Raw genomic sequence first — 20,106 nt, forward strand, 5'->3', positions numbered from 1 at the left:
CATCTCTAATTATAACACAGAGGAGTTTGCTATAATTTCTTTGGGATGCAAATTGTCCAATATAATTCTTAATATAATGATTCCCAGTAGCTGATTAGTAAAGGCAATTAATATATGAACAGAGAACAGAGTAAATATCTGAAAGTTTATCACAAAAAAGAAGAGGCATAAAAAATATATTACCATGTAAGATTGTCTTTTCCTCTCCAGGTTTCTCTTCTTCCTGTTTGCCTTTCTTCTGCCTCTTTGCTGTAATTTCATCCAATTCTTTTTGTTCTTCCTAAGGAAATTAAGGAGTGAATTTTTAAAATGGATGTTCCAGAACCCCATCCTGGCCACTGCTGATCATAAATGCTTTACAAGGAGGTGCACTTTTTTGGTGAAGCAATAGCTGCAAGTATATCTCCCAGGATAACAATCTCAACTCTTAGGCAGATTACAAAATGGCATTAAACACACAGTGTTTTTGAACTTTTAAACTCATTTAATACAAAACCTCTCCTTCTAGAACAGCTAGGAGTAATTTAATGTATTATGATAATTATGTAAGTGAAAAAAATGAGGTAATTAGAAAACCTAGTATATACCAGAAATACAGTGAATTTGAGTAAACAATGTTCTTCATAAACAGATTTTAATAGTCATAAGGATATAAGCAATGACTACAGATTTGTGACACAACTTTTACGGGAAGAGCAGTAAAAGGAAGTGGGTGGTGGTGGATAGTCGCTAAGTCATGTCCAACTTTTGTGATCCCACGAACTGTAGCCCACCAGGCTCCTCTGTCCATGGGGTTTCCCAGGCAAGAATATTGGAGTGGGTTGCTATTTCCTTCTCTAGGGCATCTCCTCAACCCAGGGATCAAACCTGGGTCTCTTGCATTGCAGGCAGATATATATATATTTTTTTTTACCAGATTCTGCCATGAAGGAAGCCCAAAAGGAAGATAAAGTGAGTGAAATCGTTGTGTCTGACTCTTTGCGACCCCATGGACTGTAGCCTAACCAGGTTCCTCCGTCCATGGGATTTTCCAGGTAAGAATACTGGAGTGGGTTGCCATTTCCTTCTCCAGGAGATCTATCCGACCCAGGTATTGAACCCAGGTCTCCCGCATTGTAGGCAGACACTTTACGATCTGAGCCACCAGGGAAGATCCAAAAGGAAGATAGGGTAGTAATAAATCCTTATAGTAACTGAGAAGTCAAAATAAATAAAGAGCAGCATATGTGTATTACTGAGATAATTGGATATGAGATAGAGATAGAAAGTAAGCATCCTGAGGACAGGATTTTCTCTTAATCTTGTTCATTGCTGTATCCCTAAGACCTAGAATAGGGACTGGCTCATAGAGACAGTAGGATTAGGAGGTGGAGAGGGCAAGGTAGGGTTTTATAGTTTTACTTTATACATTTCATAGTATTATGAAGAACACATATATAGATATACTACTGGAAAAAGCAAGAGAGTTCCAGAAAAACATCTTTTTCTGCTTTATTGACTATGCCAAAGCCTTTGACTCTGTGGATCACAATAAACTGTGGAAAATTCTGAAAGAGATGGGAATACCAGACCATCTGATCTGCCTCTTGAGAAATTTGTATGTAGGTCAGGAAGCAACAGTTAGAACTGGACATGGAACAACAGACTGGCTCCAAATAGGAAAAGGAGTACATCAAGGCTGTATATTGTCACCCTGCTTATTTAACTTCTATGCAGAGTACATCATGAGAAATGCTGGACTGGAAGAAACACAAGCTGGAATCAAGATTGCCAGGAGAAATATCAATAACCTCAGATATGCAGATGACACCACCCTTATGGCAGAAAGTGAAGAGGAACTAAAAAGCCTCTTGATGAAAGTGAAAGTGGAGAGTGAAAAAGTTGGCTTAAAGCTCAACATTCAGAAAACGAAGATCATGGCATCCAGTCCCATCACTTCATGGGAAATAGAGGGGGAAACAGTGGAAACAGTGTCAGACTTTATTTTTCTGGGCTCCAAAATCACTGCAGATGGTGACTGCAGCCATGAAATTAAAAGACGCTTACTCCTTGGAAGGAAAGTTATGACCAACCTAGATAGCATATTCAAAAGCAGAGACATTACTTTGCCAACAAAGGTTCGTCTAGTCAAGGCTATGGTTTTTCCTGTGGTCATGTATGGATGTGAGAGTTGGACTGTGAAGAAGGCTGAGCGCCGAAGAATTGATGCTTTTGAACTGTGGTGTTGGAGAAGACTCTTGAGAGTCCCTTGGACTGCAAGGAGATCCAACCAGTCCATTCTGAAGGAGATCAGCCCTGGGATTTCTTTGGAAGGAATGATGCTAAAGCTGAAACTCCAGTACTTTGGCCACCTCATGCAAACAGTTGACTCATTGGAAAAGACTCTGATGCTGGGAGGGATTGGGGGCAAGAGGAGAAGGGGATGACAGAGGATGAGATGGCTGGATGGCATCACTGACTTGATGGACGTGAGTCTCAGTGAACTCCGGGAGTTGGTGATGGACAGGGAGGCCTGGCGTACTGCACTTCATGGGGTCGCAAAGAGTCGGACACGACTGAGGGACTGATCTGATCTGATACTACTTTGTTAAAATTTTAAAAAAATTAAATAAACCCATCATCAATTCTAAAATCATAGAAAGGCTGATTTTGTAATTACTATCTGAACATTGGTATCAGAAAAGCAACCTCCATGGCACCTTAATAGTATTATCAGGGTGATTTTTATTACCAATTGTTCAATACTGTATTTTAGCTAAAAATTATGGAAGAAAATAAATCAGAAAAATATAAACAAAAATTATTCCAAAGAAAAACAAAGGAATCTTATAGTATTTTCTCAGTTAACTAAGGCAGAGAAATTCTGATGAGTCATTTAGTTCTCTAAGGAAACCTCATTTATTAACACAGATATCCTTCATTGAGACATAGCATACAGTTGAACTGGCAGTGAAAAATGTCAAAGCTTACTTCTGAAGGTTTGGCTACATCTTTTTCGTCCACATATTTTGCCCAAGGTCCCAAGAAACCATCAATATTAGATGCATCATTTTCTTTAAATTTTTTCCTCTTTTCTATTTTCTTCTGACCAGTTTCAAACACAGTTAAACCTACATTAAAAAGAAATCACAAATATGGGTATTTCCTAAAGATATACACACACACATATATTTTCATAGATTTATTTAAAACACAAAATAAAAGCTATATGAATCCAGACATATGGACTCATGCTATATATAGAGAGACTCAATCTTCTGGGCAAAGCAGATTTCTACTGCTGCAACTGCAATATTTTACAAATTCTAATATATGTGAAAAAAAGACTCAGCTATGTAATCCTGCCATGGTACACAATCTTTTTAATTAATCACAGACCTTTATCAGTAGATTTTACCACTTTCTGAAAGAAACAGCAATTTAATAATGTTAAGTAATGGAAAATTTACCTCTGAAAGCAAGAATAAACAAATTTCTAATTTAAAGCCAAATTAGATAAAATTTCATTAATAAGTGTTCCTTGCTTCACTTGCTTCACTATATTATAATACAACAATATAAAGAAGGTTTCACAAGAATCTGTATTTCTTCCAAGTGAACTCAATCTAAACTGGACCTCTAATATCATAAATCTTAACAGGAAGAAAGAGGATGTTTCTAGTTGGGATTCTCATTTGATCAATAGAAAGTGGCATGCTGTGTGTAGTCATTAAATTGGAAAAAGAAAGGTTTACCAGAGCCATAGTCAAAATTTCACTGTTAACTGAGAATTTAGCTACATAAAGATGTAACTTGTAGAGGTCTAACAAAGAGAAAAACTTACCTATATTAATTCAAATCAGTTTCCTTTAGGCTGTGTTATAACAAAAGGTTGTTAACATCCTATTTTTACAACAATCTAGCTCATAAACCAAAGGCAGCTTGATCATATAGGCTATAGAGTTACTAAGTGCCCTCATACAAATAGCATATTCTTTTTCTATCCAACATTGTATGTATAAGATTCCAAGGGGCTGATGAGCTTTGTGGCAAGTTAACATTTAGAGTATGATGCTTTGTCTTATAGTAAGTACAAAATGAACACAGGCACAAACATATGTTTTAAAACACATATTCAAACTCGGCTTCAAAGCAACCCTTAAAGGCAATTTCCACAGATATGCACAATGATATTTTTTTCTGCTCTGTTAAAATGGAGCTTTACATTAGTGTTGAGAAATAAATTGCTAAAATTAGTTATACATTCATTTTCATTTCTTAAATGATTTCTACAATGTTGGCACTGTGCCAAGAACTCACCCTCCCTGCCATAGGTATGACTATCTTCCCTACAAGGCTGCACACCTAGTAAGGAGCAAAAGCAAGCTCTACACTAACTATATAAATACATTGCTCTAAACTATATCACTCTACTGTCTCAAGTTTAAAAAAATCAGGAGTTAAATTAAATACTAGTTCTTTCCCTACTTTCCAAAGTCAACTTACAAACAATAAGTATAGTTATGTATATTTGATATTAAATATTTCAAATAAGTTACCTTGATTTTTTTCAGCTTCTTCTACAGAACCAATATACTTAGTAGACACTTGATGATTATCTAATGAAGGGTCCAATGCATAACCTGAAAGGAAAAAAGTACAAATTACTGATTCCATTTTTTTCCCATTTACAATTCATTTTAATTCTATGCACATTTACTCATTTTACATTTTCCTTCCCAAGATGTTGAAAACAGCTTCTTTTGTTTGTCTTCTTGTGACTTTATTTCTTCCTTATTTTCTGAAAGTGTCACAGCTTCTTTTATCATCAAGATGTACATAACAATAATTCTATCAAAAGCAAACCAAATTTTCAATTGTAAAGTTGCCTGTGACGGGCAGCTCAAGATAATTTTAAAGGCCTTCATTGTGTTGGATCTCTCTGAGCTTATCTCCAAAAGAGTTATCACTTTATCACATTCAACTGTCCACTCATACTCTGAGGACCAATTCTTCGTGGGCCATGTTTCTATTCAGAATCATTAACCTGAAGGAACAGGCTAGGAAGCCAAGAAGAAAAGGAAGAATAGGACAAAAGAATTCACACAAACCACTGAGAGACTAAGAACTCAGATAAACACCAAAAATGGGAGCTAAAAACAAAACAGTAGCATAAGTGAGTGGGACGATACAATAAATGAGACTATCTTCTCAGATAAGGAGTAAAGGTGGCTGTGATAAACTAGATAAAATAATACACTTAGATTACAACACTGCTACAACCGTTTAAAAATGGGAAGAAATGTAGGGTTAATGTTTGTTCTGTATCACAGCAGAGTTACAGAGTGATAAGTATGAGACTTGGGTAATGCTGAATTCCTGTGCCATCTCCTTCATGTCTCATGTAACACTAGTACAAGGTCTCAGGAAGGTTTGCTCCCTGGTACTAAGCACATTGGAGAAGGTAACAGAAAGGTCTGTAGCTTTACATTCCATATATAAGAGTGAGAAGAAACAAGTAGATAGGATCTGGAGCTAGACAAGAATTTTTCATGAAAAAATGATAAAACTTTTAAATTAACACAAAGTTATACTTGCTTATTACCTGGAGGGGAAAAAAAAAAAAGGCTGCTAAACCTGAGGTTGGTTAACTTGTTTACTAGTTTAAGTTCAAATAAATGGTGCTCAGTTCTAAGATTTCCATAAGACCATACATTTCTTAGTTTGCAAGAGGCTACTTTTTTACTCCAGGCTGCCTAACATAGTATATCCCACATTCACTTTTTATGTCTTTAACCCACTAAATAGTTCATTCTGTGTCCTAGCCCACTCTCTCTTGATGGAAGAGGCAAAAAAAAAAAAAAATCAGCTATTTTTTTCCCCCCAAATAAGCTATTTCTGAATCTAGGCCTAAAGCCAACTGAATAGCTCTAAATGCTTACTCTTGCTATAGGATAGCTTAAGAAAAGTAGGTATCTGTATGAACTTTGTAGGTATCTGCACTGACTTTTACTTGTTTAAAGATTTAAACTATCTAAGCTATTGCTTAAGGCCCTTCTTTCTAAAGTCTAAAAAAAATATGCAAAATCTTTATAAGTTTGTTTCATTATAGGCTAGGATATAATAAATTCATGATGTAACAGGGTTGATTTTTATGTACTGCACATATATTTTAGGTTTACATGGAATCTCTTATATGTAAGCAATGGGTACAATGCATTTATTTTGTTGGACTGGAAGTGTTATTGAACTCTTTTTGGAGATTTTAGAGGTATAGAGTCTTTCGCTATGAATTTTGTCACCTGGCTTGGTGAAATATAATTTAATATATGACGATCTTTTTTACAACCAGTTTCCAATATATTGTGGATAAACAACTAAGACTATATGTACTAAACCTCTAAACTAATTCAGTGAATCAGTTTACATCACTCTTTAAAAACTAGAAAAAAAAAGAAACCCTTTCCAATATTAGAATAATTACGTAAATTGAGATAAAACCAATCAGAGGGTATTACATAGCTCTTAAAAATAATAAGCTTTGAGATCATAAAGTAACACTGAAAAATGCTTATGACAGAATACTGATTTTAAAAAAGCTGCAAAATTTTCAGTTTAGAAGGATTATAGCTCTATAATACAAAATATGTATAATAAAAAAGACTTGGAGGAATAAATTTCACTAAAAGTAGGCATATCAGTATGGTAGGGTTATAGGTAACCTTTTTTCCCTCTTTCCTAAATGTTTAAAATTTATGTCATTTTTTAGTGAAAACAACTATTATTAAAAAGCATCACTGCATACATATTTCACATGATACTGCTTTCTTAACTTTTGTGGGGCCCTCCCTTAAAATAATGGAAGTTAATGGCAGATAGGACAGAAAAAGATTACAACTACAACAGGCATAAAAACATTCTCAGTTACTTTGCTTAATCACTCTACCAAAAAGTTCTTCAAAGCAGAAGGTGATCAATGTATCTCTCAACCTACACATGTAGATTATATGAAGAGAAAGAAAATGCACCACCAAATATGAACAAATCTGATATAAGTGACCAGACTTCTGTTCTGTAGAACCAACAACAAGGACAATATTATAAAGACCATCTTCTTTCAGAGGGGATTCCCAGCTTTGTATACACGTTAACTTGTAGCCATTCCATTTCTTGATATCCCTCAGTAATCAACAGAAAACTTTTCAGAGAGAAGATTTGAGAAAGAGAGTGAAGTCAACCAGTACATAAAAAAATTAAAATATAACTCTTAAGACTCTCTCCCTCTTTAGTCGCTAAGTCCTGTCCAACTCTTGCGACCCTATGGACTGCAGCCTGCCAGGCTCCTCTGTCCATGGGATTCTCCAGGCAAGAATACTCTTCAGTCTATCCTGTTATTAACCAATTTCAATAGCAATCTGCATATAACAGTCATTCAGTAAGAAGTGCTATCAAAAAGTAGAACAGAAAACATTCTGTTTTTAAGACTGCAGAATATTTCTAGTATTCAGAAATCAGAGCAGGTTTAGAATGACAGCTAAAAACACTAGTGCGCCTTCCCATCTGTATATTTACAGATATGTATAAGAAAACACATTACCCTTTTAAGGCATCCAGATTAATAAATTTAAAAAGCCAGAAGATAAAATTGATTATTACACACACACACACACACACACACACATCATTTCTAATAAGGTTTAACTTGAACTCTCTTATCACCTTACCATAAGTGGCAAAAGTTCTTCTTTGCTGTTCAAACATAAAATCATTGATATGGGCTGGTTCAGCATATCCAGAAAGCATATTTCTAGGGGCAGCCATTTGCTGGGTTCTGAAGGGATTTTCTGGTCCAAACTGCAATGTTATGAGGAAAAAAACAATAAAAAAATTCTCAATAGAATGAGTAGAATTATTGCACAGTGTATTTTCAACTCTAAATTATCAGGGGCCGATTAACCTATTTGCAGACTTGCTCCCCTCACACGATTCAGGACAACCAGTCAGTGGCTTGTTAGCACTGTTTGTCAGCCACTAGCACAGGAGAGCAATTAGCTCACTCTATATGCAGCTATTTAAGTTTAAATTAATTAAAATATTCAGTTCTACAGTCATTCTAGCCATATTCAAGAGCCCAACAGCCACATACAATTATTGATTGCTACATTTTCACCACTGCAGGAAGTTCTATTTGATAGTGTTGCTCCAGATAATTGAAACTCACTATAGTTTTGTCTAAACCATGATTTGGGGATTTTTGGAGTGGTGATATAATTACAAAAACATATGTTTCTCTGCTACTTGATTATGAGTTTCTCAAAGGTGCAGACTTAGAACCCTCATACTTTCCATACTGTCTGGCATATAGAAAACACTAATGAAGGAAAGATTAATCAAAGCCTGACTGGGGGAAGAAGACAGGAAATAGACAATAAAAGTAAACTGCTTGAAAAAGTCCTAGGAAAAGACATTACAAATGTAAACACAACTTTTCCACTCTGAAAAGTCACACTATGAATGTCTGAAAGTTACACAAAATAGTGCCATTATTACCTATTTGTTTACAATGTTTTGAGTTCCAGAATGGCTTTCCAAATGTTATTTAATTTGATGTATACACAAATTCCGGAGAAGGCAATGGCACCCCACTCCAGTACTCTTGCCTGGAAAATCCCATGGATGGAGGAGCCTGGTGGGCTGCAGTCCATGGGGTTGCTAAGAGTCGGACACGACTGAGCGACTTCACTTTCACTTCTCACTTTCATGCATTGGAGAAGGAAATGGCAACCCACTCCAGTGTTCTTGCCTGGAGAATCCCAGGGACGGGGGAGCCTGGTGGGCTACTGTCTATGGGGTTGCACAGAGTCGGACACGACTGAAGCGACTCAGCAGCAGCAGCAGCATACACAAATTCTGGAAAGTTAGAGAGGTATTCTCTTTCTCATGTTAGAAATGAAAAAAAAGTCAAGATGACATATCTTACCTGCCCAGAGTCAATAATTTGCTTAATGCTATTAAAAAAGGTATTAGGAAAATTCAGTTCTTTTCAGTTTTAAAATAAAGAATAAAATGAACTTCCCACTTTGGAAACCATAGAACTATACAGGTCAACTGTTATGATGTTAGAACTGTCATGATGTTAGAAAGATTCTGATGTTAGAACATCTTAGGTCACTACCATGAGAAACCACCTTTTCCATTATATACTTCCAGAGCCATAAATATAAACTACTGACCTTTTCTTAACCAGAATGCTGTGTTCTCTATATATCAACATTATACTATGCACAGAAGTCTGAATTTAAAAGTTAGATTTGCCGTATAATTTTTTCTGCTTTAGAAGAAAATAAATTACTATAATATTCCTTTCTATTGACAGCTTCCATTTCTAGGTTTAAAATGATTCAATCTTAAGATATCTAATTTATAGATAAATATTTTATTACTATTTATTCTAATTAAAATGTAGGACAGGTCAAGACTTCACAGCCCATATTACTTCTTCCTGTGCTGATAGGTGGAAATGCAGGGGAAAAAAAATTAAGATTGCTGAATGCTGGAAGTTACAGTTAACTTCATTTAGTTATTAAATTTATTACAAAAATAAGAACATTCATTAAATTAAAGATAATGAAACAACTTAAGTTTTCCAGATGATCTAATTGCTATAGCCAGTTAACATCTGCAAAGCGGCATGTGATATTTCTGGGGATAAAAAAATTCTAAAACAATAAAAATCTCCATTGCCCATATCATTACTCCTATCATGTATAATTAATTACCAATCATTACGCTTATAACTTCTGATTTGAAAAAGGAAAGTACATTTCCATAGTCTAATTTTATTAAGATTTTACAAAAAGAGAATAATTCTTCTACAGGTCATACATGTCAAACTGTCCATCTTTTACAAAAAAATTCTCAGTGTTATGAACTATGATTTCCATAAGAATATAGATCCATATATTCCAGTAAAGTATATCTTGTGGTACTATTCTTTTTTTTTTAATCAAACCATTTTATTGAGGGGCTTCAAGGGAGGGTTGAAAAGCTGAAAGGACAATTAGATCTGACGTCCTACTCCTGGCTGGGATATGCCCAGCTTCATAGCCACTGAAAGCTGTGGTGCTATTCTTAACACAGTCTGAAAATTTATATGTGCTTGGACTTAACTTATATGCAGAGTACATCATGAGAAACGCTAGGCTGGAAGAAGCACAAGCTGGAATCAAGATTGCCAGGAGAAATATCAATAACCTCAGATACGCAGATGACACCACCCTTATGGCAGAAAGTGAAGAGGAACTCAAAAGCCTCTTGATAAAAGTGAAAGAGGAGAGTGAAAAAGTTGGCTTAAAGCTCAACATTCAGAAAATTAAGATCACGGCATCTGATCCCATCACTTCATGGGAAATAGAGGGGGAAACAGTGGAAACAGTGTCAGACTTTATTTTTTGGGGCTCCAAAATCACTGCAGATGGTGATTGCAGCCATGAAATTAAAAGACGCTTACTCCTTGGAAGGAAAGTTATGACCAACCTAGATAGCATATTAAAAAGCAGAAACATTACTTTGCCAACAAAGGTCCGTCTAGTCAAGGCTATGGTTTTTCCGGTAGTCATGCATGGATGTGAGAGTTGGACTATGAAGAAGGCTGAGCGCCGAAGAATTGATGCTTTTGAACTGTGGTGTTGGAGAAAACTCTTGAGAGTCCCTTGGACTGCAAGGAGATCCAACCAGCCCATTCTAAAGGAGATCAGTCCTGGGTGTTCACTGGAAGGACTGTGATGATAAAGCTGAAACTCCAATACTTTGGCCACCTCATGCAAAGAGTTGACTCATTGGAAAAGACTCTGATGCTGGGAGGGATTGCAGGCAGGAGGAGAAGGGGACAACAGAAGATGAGATGCTTGGATGGCATGACGGACTCGATGGATATGAGTTTGGGTAAACTCCGGAAGTTGGTGATACACAGGGAGGCCTGGCGTGCTGCGATTCATGGGGTTGCAAACAGTCGGACACGATTGAGCAACTGAACTAAACTGAACTGAATTGAAGCTGTGACAACAACAACGACAAAATCTTCCACTGAGACAGGCAGCTGTCTGGGGTAGGATTCATCAACATCTAGCTCTCCTTAACTTTCTGGTTACTGGCAGCCATCAGAGCTTACTTCAAAGATATTGTATGTCAACAGAGGAAGCCAGAGAATGTTATTCAGCAGGGCTCAGCTCTTAAAAATTATTCTCCCAGATGTTCCTGTTCTGTGTGAATATGCAACTCTTAATTCTAGGTTAGCCATTAAAAAATAAAACAATGCCTATTTAAAAATATACAAAGCTGATTTGTAAATGCTTCTTTTCAATTTTTGGTAGTTAACCCAGTTTAAGTGTAAATATATATTCAAATGATTTTTAAAAATAGATATTCAAGTTAATTAGGTATGAGTATTCAATAGTTTTTAGCTCAGATAATACTGAAGTACACTGTTCAGTTCAGTTGCTCAGTTGTGTCCGACTCTCTGCGACCCCATGGACTATATAGCACACGGGCTTCCCGGTCCTTCATTATCTCCCAGAGTTTGCTCAGACTCATGTCCATTGAATCAGTGATGCCATCCAACCATCTCATCCTGTTGCTCCCTTCTCCTCCTGGCCTCAATCTTTCCCAGCCCAGTACAGAAGTACACTGTAGTCAACTGCAATTGTAAATCTCCCATATAAAATATACGTATTTAAGTATTAATTCAGCCATTGTACCAAAAAAGAAAATGTTTCTGATGTAAGCAAGCTTTCATTTGAGTGAAGCAGTGCTTTATTTATAAACTTAGGAGAAAAGCATTTTTAATTTAAGGCATTAGCTGATAAATCTAAGAGACCATGTATTATAAGGCAATGGTTCTCACGTTTTTAGCAGGCAGAGTACTTGAGGGTTGATGCCTTAGTAGTATGGGGCTTCCCCGGTGGTGTTAGAGGTAAAGAACCCACGTGCCAGTGCAGGAGACTAAGAGACATGGATTCGATCCCTGGGTCGGGAAGATGCCCTGGGGGAGGGCATGGCAACCCACTCCAGTATTCTTGCCTGGAGAATCTCACGGACAGAGAAGCCTGGAGGGTTATGGCTCACAGGGTCACAAAGAGTTGGACATGACTAAAGTGACTTAGCATGCATGCCTTAGTAGTATATTATAACACCACAGGAATTAAGAAATTTCATTAAGTAAAAATTGACTATATGAAATAAAACTGTAAGTTCACAGATAGGGAAAAAACCCCTAAGTTATTGAACAAGTAATTATTCTTAGATTGTTGCTAAGTTTTTCATGAATATTTATTGCAGTAATCAATGTATAAAACATTTATAAACAATTTTAAGGTGAGAAGAGTATATTATTATTTTCTACAATTTTGGAAAAGATCACCGCAATTCAATTTTATTGGCAGAATACCTCAATCTTGTAAGACATAAGCACAGTTTAAATATTACAATAGCATATTTTATTAGTGATCTATGACCTTGAACCTCAGTTTCCTCATCTGTAAAATAAAAGTTCTCATCTATCTGACTTCTGAAGCCCATTCTAACATTAATATTTACAGCAGCCCTTCTGGTCAGATCTTAAACAGTAACTGGCATTTCCCCCCTCTAAACTTTTATATTTCTTCTATTCTTAAAAGTAGTGTTATTTTAAGGAGTCTGAAATTTTCTCTGAGGCTTATGGGCTTCTAGAGAAGCTAACAAATATACTTTTCTCTAAGTGGATCCAAAATAAAATAGCAATTTGTTAATTTATAATAGTCAAAACTGCAAACTACACTGTGGCCTTCTAAATGGTCTCATAGTTATGGAGTGATTAAGAATGATCAAATCCCCAAATATGGCACCTGCAGGCAGTATAATCTCAGTTAAATTCCTCACTCTAAAATAGGGATACAAGTACTTCATAGGGTCGTAGAGAGGGCTAAAGGAGATAAGGCATACAAATCCTTCAGGGTGGTACCTGCCATAGAGTTATAAGTGGTTGTTTTATTTCATTAGTCTCCATCCCTGTTCTTTTCCATCATGCAAATCTTTAAAATAAATCTTCCTAAAAACTCATCTATTAAATCAAGACCAAACTCGCTACCTTGGTCCCCACAGCTTGTGCAATACCTTCTGTACAAAGTGCTGTTCTAGTCTTAGCCTGTTCCCCTCTACTAATAATGACTAAAGCACTACTGTTCTTTATATTTTGTGATTTGGCTTATGCTGTTCCCTTCTGCCTAGAACCTTTCCTCTAAAGGCCTACCTAGCCATCAATGTCAATAATATTAACATAAATAATAATAAAGGCTATAATTTATTAAATGCTTATTATTCTGTACCAGAGAGTTTCCTAAGCACAACATATCTTATCTCATTTATTTTTATAATTTAGTAAACAGAAATAATCTTCATTTTACCTATGAAAAAAAATAAGATAATTTAAGATCACAAAAGAACTAATAAGTGGTCTGTGTAGCCCCACATCTCATGTTGTTAACCTGGACTGTATTGGTTGGTCATTCAAAAAAAAAATTGCTAGTTACACACACTATAGAAAATAGTCTGGTCTCTCTCTCTTTTTTTTTTTCTTAAAAACAAAACAAAACAAAAAAACATGTGGCATATCCTCTCTGGTAAACACTAGCATGAGGAAAGGGATTAAATCTTGTTTCTAATGATGGATTTTCAAATCATGAGAACTTGAATTTCATCTAGGAAAGCTCTGGTAACACTTTCCAGACTTTGGCAAGTTATGCAGATTCTAGTCAAAAAGTTCAAAGTCGGTAATTTATGTCACAGACAATTTCTTTATAAAACTAATTTTTCTTCATTTTTCAGTCTCATCACTATTTTCTTAAATTGTTGACAATAAGCATTGAAATGTTCCTAACATAAACCAACTGATACATCTAATGTGAGGTTCCCTAACATAGGGTGGGGGGAGAACAAAAAATTAAAGGACTGATAACCCCCAAAACAAGAATGATAAACGTACTGTCTTGTCAATAGCATCCCAAATTTTTTGACCTTTTGAATTTTTCTTGAAAGTTTTGAAAAATAATCACATAGCAGTATGTTAGTTATGCACAGGATCTAAAATTTTAAGAAAAACAGGCTTTATAGGAAATACACTAACAGAAGAATGTCACACATCATGTCACTTTCAAATTTTCTCATTTTCTGAATTCAGTGGCTAAACTGAAGTACTTTACATTAAAAAAATATATATATACATAATAAAAACATATATATAATATACTACCTCTCTTTAAAGCACCAGCTAAAATGGTGCCAAGAGCTAGGAAACAGCCTATAATTCAACAGGTATAAGGATTTAAGAAATAATGGAATAAAATAAAATTGTACCACTCTCGAGAGCATGAGAATGAGATTTTCGCTTATTGCACACTTAAGAGAATACCCAGAGCACTAGCACTGACACCCTTGGAGGCACTACACGGTGCCACTGCCGAATTTTAAGTGACCGTGGAAACCTAAGCAGGCAAAGATTACATGAAATAGCCTATCAAAAAAAAAAAAAAGGGCAATGACTATATGCCAAAAAATGAATAAACATTAAAAAGTACTTTTTTCTCTACCAGGATCAATAAGATACAGCTCCTCATCTCTATCTTTAAAATGCTCTGAAAGATCCTGCTACTGAACTGGTATTATTACTACTTTTTATAATGATCTTTTTCTGACATCTGTATTTTATCAATCAAGCATTCTTTTCTCCTTTTTAAAGGCTAAATATCTAGAAATCTAATCTTTTCTACAAAGGCTTTCCGACAATTTTCATTATTTGTTTTTTTTTTTCTGCAGCTTTTTTAGTGCTTCCATCACCATTTATCATCAAGAAAAAGAATTCATAAGATGTCTGACTCAGAGCAAGCAATAAACAGTGTGACTATTTTGAGCCATGACCACGTCAGCATGGCATCTCTTTTTATTGTTTAACACAGCAGCATTTGTCACTAGATGTTTCATAATATACTATGCATTAATGATGCTAATCAACCACAATTTTTTCCCTCAGTTAACTTGTAACACTCCCTTATCAACACTGAGAGGAAGATGTTAGCTAAGTCTGCCTCTAAGAGTTAGATATATCCTTACAAAAGTGTACTATTTAACTTTTGGAGAATAGAAGGATGTATTTTCCCTTCTTTTTTAAATTGAGATATAAGTAACATATAACAGGAGATATTTTCTGACAGTTTAAACGGTGTACTTTCATGAGAAAACTGAAAAATTCACCAACTGTTTATGTACCTAAGTATGGGCTTCCCAGGGGGCTCAGTGGTAAAGAATCCACCTGCTAAGCAGGAGATGTGGGTTCGATCCCTAGGTCAGGGATCCCCTAGATAAAGAAATGGCAACCCACTCTAGTATTACTGCCTGGGAAATCCAATGGACAGAGGAGCCTAGTGGGCTACAGTCCATGGGGTCACAAAAGAATTGGCTTAGCAACTAAAACAACAATTTAAATACTTCAGCAAAGTACACTCTTAATCTAATACATTTTCTTACCTCAGGAGCAAACATGGTCTCATACGTAGGATTATACTGAACCTCTTTGACAGCAGGGTCAAGGTGAACTCCAGTCTCCAAATCTTCCTATAAGAAAAGCAAATGAACACTAAAGATATGACAAGTAATTATGATATTTTAGAAATTACATTAAGGTCACACTAGCCATCTTAACACCAATTTTATGAAGATTACACTAGTACTTTATGATTAATCATTCTAATAATCAAAGGCTAATAAAAGTACATAATGTAAACAGTTACAGGGGTTAGAATGCATAACAAAATGTTTTTCCTTCCAAAGCACGGACTATCTTATCTGAACAAATTAAAATTTCTAATTAAGTCAACACCACTCAAAGCCTTAATGTAAGAGAGTCCAAAAGAGAGTCCTTTTTTATTAACTCAAAACGTCTGATCTTCTGGTTCCAAATTCAAGAGAAGCACGCCTTCTTTATTCAGCACACCTTTATTAGATATGTACTGAGATGGACTTGGTCAGGGACTGCAGAGGAAACAGAAGGGGGTGTCAGGGCCCAAAACTTCTAAATCTATGTGTTATTATCTACGTCAACTCTTATATTCATCCTCCAACTTAATGAACATAAAAATCTCATCTCCACCAGAGAATCACTGGTAGTCTATCTTATGTAACCCCACCACATGAACAATTATAAATTACAATTTTCTAGCCTGGATCTCTTCCCTGAACTCTAGGGATTTATATATCTGAGCTTTCAACTCAACATCTTTTCTCCCAGGATGTCTAATAGGTATTTCAAACTTAATATATTCAAAAAGGGAACCTCTGGTTTCTCCTTCCTCAGTGACTCCTGCTCCTACTGCTGCTGCTAAGTCACTTCAGTTGTGTCCGACTCTTTGTGACCCCATGGACTGTAGCCCACCAGGCTCCTCTGTCCATGGGATTCTCTAGGCAAGAATACTGGAGTGGGTTGCCATTTTCTTCTCTAGTGACTCCTTCTAGCCTTCTCTAAGTGAACCATAATTCTACCCTTACATCTGTTCAGGTGAAAATCCCCAGAGTTATTCTTGACTCCTTTCTTTCACATTGTACATCCAACCCATCAGTTCTGGACACCCAGAGTTCACCCACTTTTCAAAGTCCTCTTTCACTATCACCTCAGTCCAACTTATCTTCTTGCACCTGGATTATTGTAATACCCTCTGAACTAGTCCCCGCTTCTGCCCTTGTCCACCCACACCTCACTCCATAAAGAGGCCAGTGTGAGTCTTTTAAAATATTAGTCAGATTATGTTACTCTTTCACTCTTAAACCCTCTGGTAGCTTCTCTGCTTAGGGTAAGAGCTGAATGAAGGCCTGCAGGGCTCATTACCAAGCTGTTCTCAGAAAGTATGGCTCCCAAAAGTAGTTTTTATAGGGCACTGCTGTCTTCCTGGATTGTCCCGCCTCAAGCATTTACTATTAAAAACGTGCTATCGCTACATGCTTTATTTACATATCAAACATGTTATAAATAAATTTCCTTTAATTTAATTAGGGTATTCAAGTTATATTTTTAAATTTTTAAGGAAGTTATATATCATATATGATTTGCATTTCAGTAAAGCTGAAATGACAAAATTGCCATCATAAAATGAAAAAGTTTGAATCTAACTGGTTGAGAATTTACCCTCCATAATCTGTCCTTTATCCTTACCAACTCTGTCTTCACCTAGCTCTGTGCCTGTGCTCACTTTACTCCAGATTCTCTGGCTCATTTGTTATTCCTGGAATTCACCAAAAGGCAATCCTATTTCAGGCTCTCTGCACTTAACTCTTCCCTCTCCTTGCAATTTTCTTTCTCTGGATAGCCACACAACTGTTCTCTCTCCTTTCAGGTCTCTGTATGGTTTTTCTATTTTCCCTTTACCCTGCTTTATTTTTCTCCATTTTATTTATCACCACTTGACATATTTATTGTCTACTTCCCTCTATTAAAGTATAAGCTACAGAAGTTGGACTTTGTATACACAAATGTGTCCTTGGCCCCTAGAACTATCCCTAACATACCACCATCTTTATCCTGCTGGCCTCTTGCTGATGTTAGGATACATCTGTCAACATAATGCAAAGATAATACAAAGCAATATGGCAAATTTTGCAGGACAGGTAGGATATCAGGAAGTTGACAGTGATGCTGGAGAAGCAGTGTCACAGACAAACGAAGATCTGGTAGGGTCAGACCAGTTAACGACCAAAGGTAGAAACCTGATGGGAAAAATAATACTATAGGCAGTTATGGTTCCAGAATTTTGTCACTACTAAAACACCCTTCACCAAAGCAGGCAACTTACTCGACTTCACAAAAATACAGTCCGATCTGACTCCCTTAAACATCCTTCCTCTCTGTTTCAAAATCGTCTACATCTTTATCTTAGCCTTTCTCTTGACTTCAACCTCCACCCCCAATTTTTATGTGCAGTCTTGACCACGCCTGGCCTCTGCATCCACATACTTAACAGCCTATTGAAATTCATTATATGGATATTTCACAGCATCAAACACTTTGCTGTGTCCAAAACAGAAGATATTCTTCCCTCAACTCTGCTGTCACACACTAACAAAGCAGGCACTGAGTCTTACTGATTCTACCCCTGAAACATTTCTAAAGCAACCCTATTCCCCATCTCCGTTCTCTACCTCCTAATGCACACTTCATATCTTGCCTGGTCTATTATAATACATCCTTATCTGCTTTAATGTGTCCCGTTTTTGGCTTATTAAACTAATTGCTGATTTTTAAAAATACCAAGCACTTTCATGTTTTCTGTGCTGTTGGCAATATTACTTTGGTCCTTGTGCATTTCCCTTCATTATCTGATAATATGTCATCTTCTTTTCCCTGATACTTTTTTCCTCTTGGCCCAGGAAAAATGTTTTTCATCCACAGTTCCAAAAGATGTTGTTCATAACTCCTAATAGACCTTGTAATATATTATTTATTGCACATGACTTTTACTTATATTTCATATCCTTACTGTCTAGTAGAATGCAGGGCATTAAGTCCATGTTCAATAAATATTAGTTAAATGGAAAGAAATGACAGATCCATAGACAAATTAGAAGATGAAGGCTGACCAAAGATCACTGAATTCTGCATTTATGTCACAAAAAATCTTGGCCAGAGCAGTTTTGGTAATGGGGTAAAGTATGGAGAGCCTGTTGCAAGGGGCCGAGGTATAACGGAAGATTTAGGAAAAAAAGACAGTAAAATTTTTTGCTCTTTCAAGACATCTGGCAGTAAATAAGAGATGAGGAGCCAGATTGAAGGATTTTAATGGTAAAATTCTGTTTCTTTCCTTTTTAAAGAAAAGGCTAAGCCAAAGATTCAGTCAGTCATAAGCTACAGGAAAGGCGCAAGTAGGGAGAAACATATGATAAGAATGAGGGAATAATCAAAAAGCTGTGGTCATTCTGGAAGAGGGGTGGGAAAGGAGTGAATCTGGGAAAGAGCCAATTAGCCTCTGAAAAGAGGAGGAGATGAAATAGAGACTACAGTAACAAGAATGAATAATGGGTGATAGATGTTTGGAGTTGGTGGGAGATTTTGGGAGTCACAGATGATCTTTTAATTTTCTTTATGTAGTTAGGAACACAGACATCTTCAAAAAATAAGGGTAATATCTGGATTCACTTATTCATTCAGTAAATACTGCCTGAGTGCCTACTATGTGTCAAACACTGTTCTAGGCCCTGTAGAAACAGACAAAGCTCCCTGTCCTTATAAAGCTTATATCCTAATGAGGAAGACAGACAATAACCGATATAATAAAGAAGTGAATTTGCTAGAAGAGGGTAAGTGCTATAAAAAGGAGCATTTAACAAGAACAGTGCCAAGATCAGGGTAGACACAGTATGTCACATAATCCTTGCAACACTTTTGTGAAGTAGTAGCAAGCTTAAGTCACCGACCCCAAGGTACCAACAGAGTAAGTAAGAAAAGGAAAAAGTTAAAGTAGCCACAGTGAACAATGTTAAAGATACCTAATTAGTGGCAAACAAACAAACAAACAAAAATCACTGAGTATGGGTCAGGGTTTTTAGTTACAAGTAAGTGAAACGTTGCCTGGAAAATCCCATGGACGCCTGGTAGGCTGCAGTCCATGGGTTCGCTAAGAGTCGGACACGAATGAGCGACTTCCCTTTCACTTTTCACTTTCACACACTGGAGAAGGAAATGGCAACCCACTCCAGTGTTCTTGCCTGAAGAATCCCAGGGACGGGGGAGCCTGGTGGGCTTCCGTCTATGGGGTCGCACAGAGTCGGACACGGCTGAAGCGACTTAGCAGCAGCAGCTGCAGCAAGTGAAACGTTCACAGGCTGATTAAACTATATTGAATCCTTTTGAGTTTCTCTTGGAATTCTCAAAGGTGGAGAATTAGCTTGGGGGAATAGGCGCCAAAACAGGGTTAAGTAAATAGATGGAATCATAATTCAAAATCAATCATATCTCAAAACCAGTCCAGTGAGAACAAAAGGTCACTGTTACCAAACATGATTATTAAACACTGGATGCTGTGATCAAGACTGCTGGTTGAAGGAACTAGATTA

At 36.5% G+C, this 20,106-nt stretch overlaps 2 protein-coding genes across 2 annotated transcripts in view; one reads left to right on the plus strand and one right to left on the minus strand.

Moving 5' to 3' along the window:
• The window catches only part of METTL24 (methyltransferase like 24), a 156,565-nt gene extending 155,560 nt beyond the window's left edge, over window positions 1-1,005 (plus strand). Inside the window, exon 6 of the mRNA XM_015472819.3 lies at window positions 917-1,005. Coding sequence (XP_015328305.1) covers window positions 917-928 — 12 coding nt within the window. The 3' untranslated portion in view covers window positions 929-1,005. The remainder of the gene's footprint in view (window positions 1-916) is intronic.
• The window catches only part of CDC40 (cell division cycle 40), a 48,068-nt gene that overhangs the window by 20,369 nt on the left and 7,593 nt on the right, over window positions 1-20,106 (minus strand). The window contains 5 exon segments of the mRNA NM_001075643.2: window positions 184-280; window positions 2,971-3,110; window positions 4,539-4,622; window positions 7,704-7,833; window positions 15,535-15,621. Of these exon segments, the coding sequence (NP_001069111.1) occupies window positions 184-280; window positions 2,971-3,110; window positions 4,539-4,622; window positions 7,704-7,833; window positions 15,535-15,621 (538 nt within the window).

The sequence above is a fragment of the Bos taurus genome, chromosome 9 (assembly GCF_002263795.3).
Source record: "Bos taurus isolate L1 Dominette 01449 registration number 42190680 breed Hereford chromosome 9, ARS-UCD2.0, whole genome shotgun sequence".
NCBI classification, from domain to species: Eukaryota; Metazoa; Chordata; class Mammalia; order Artiodactyla; family Bovidae; genus Bos; species Bos taurus.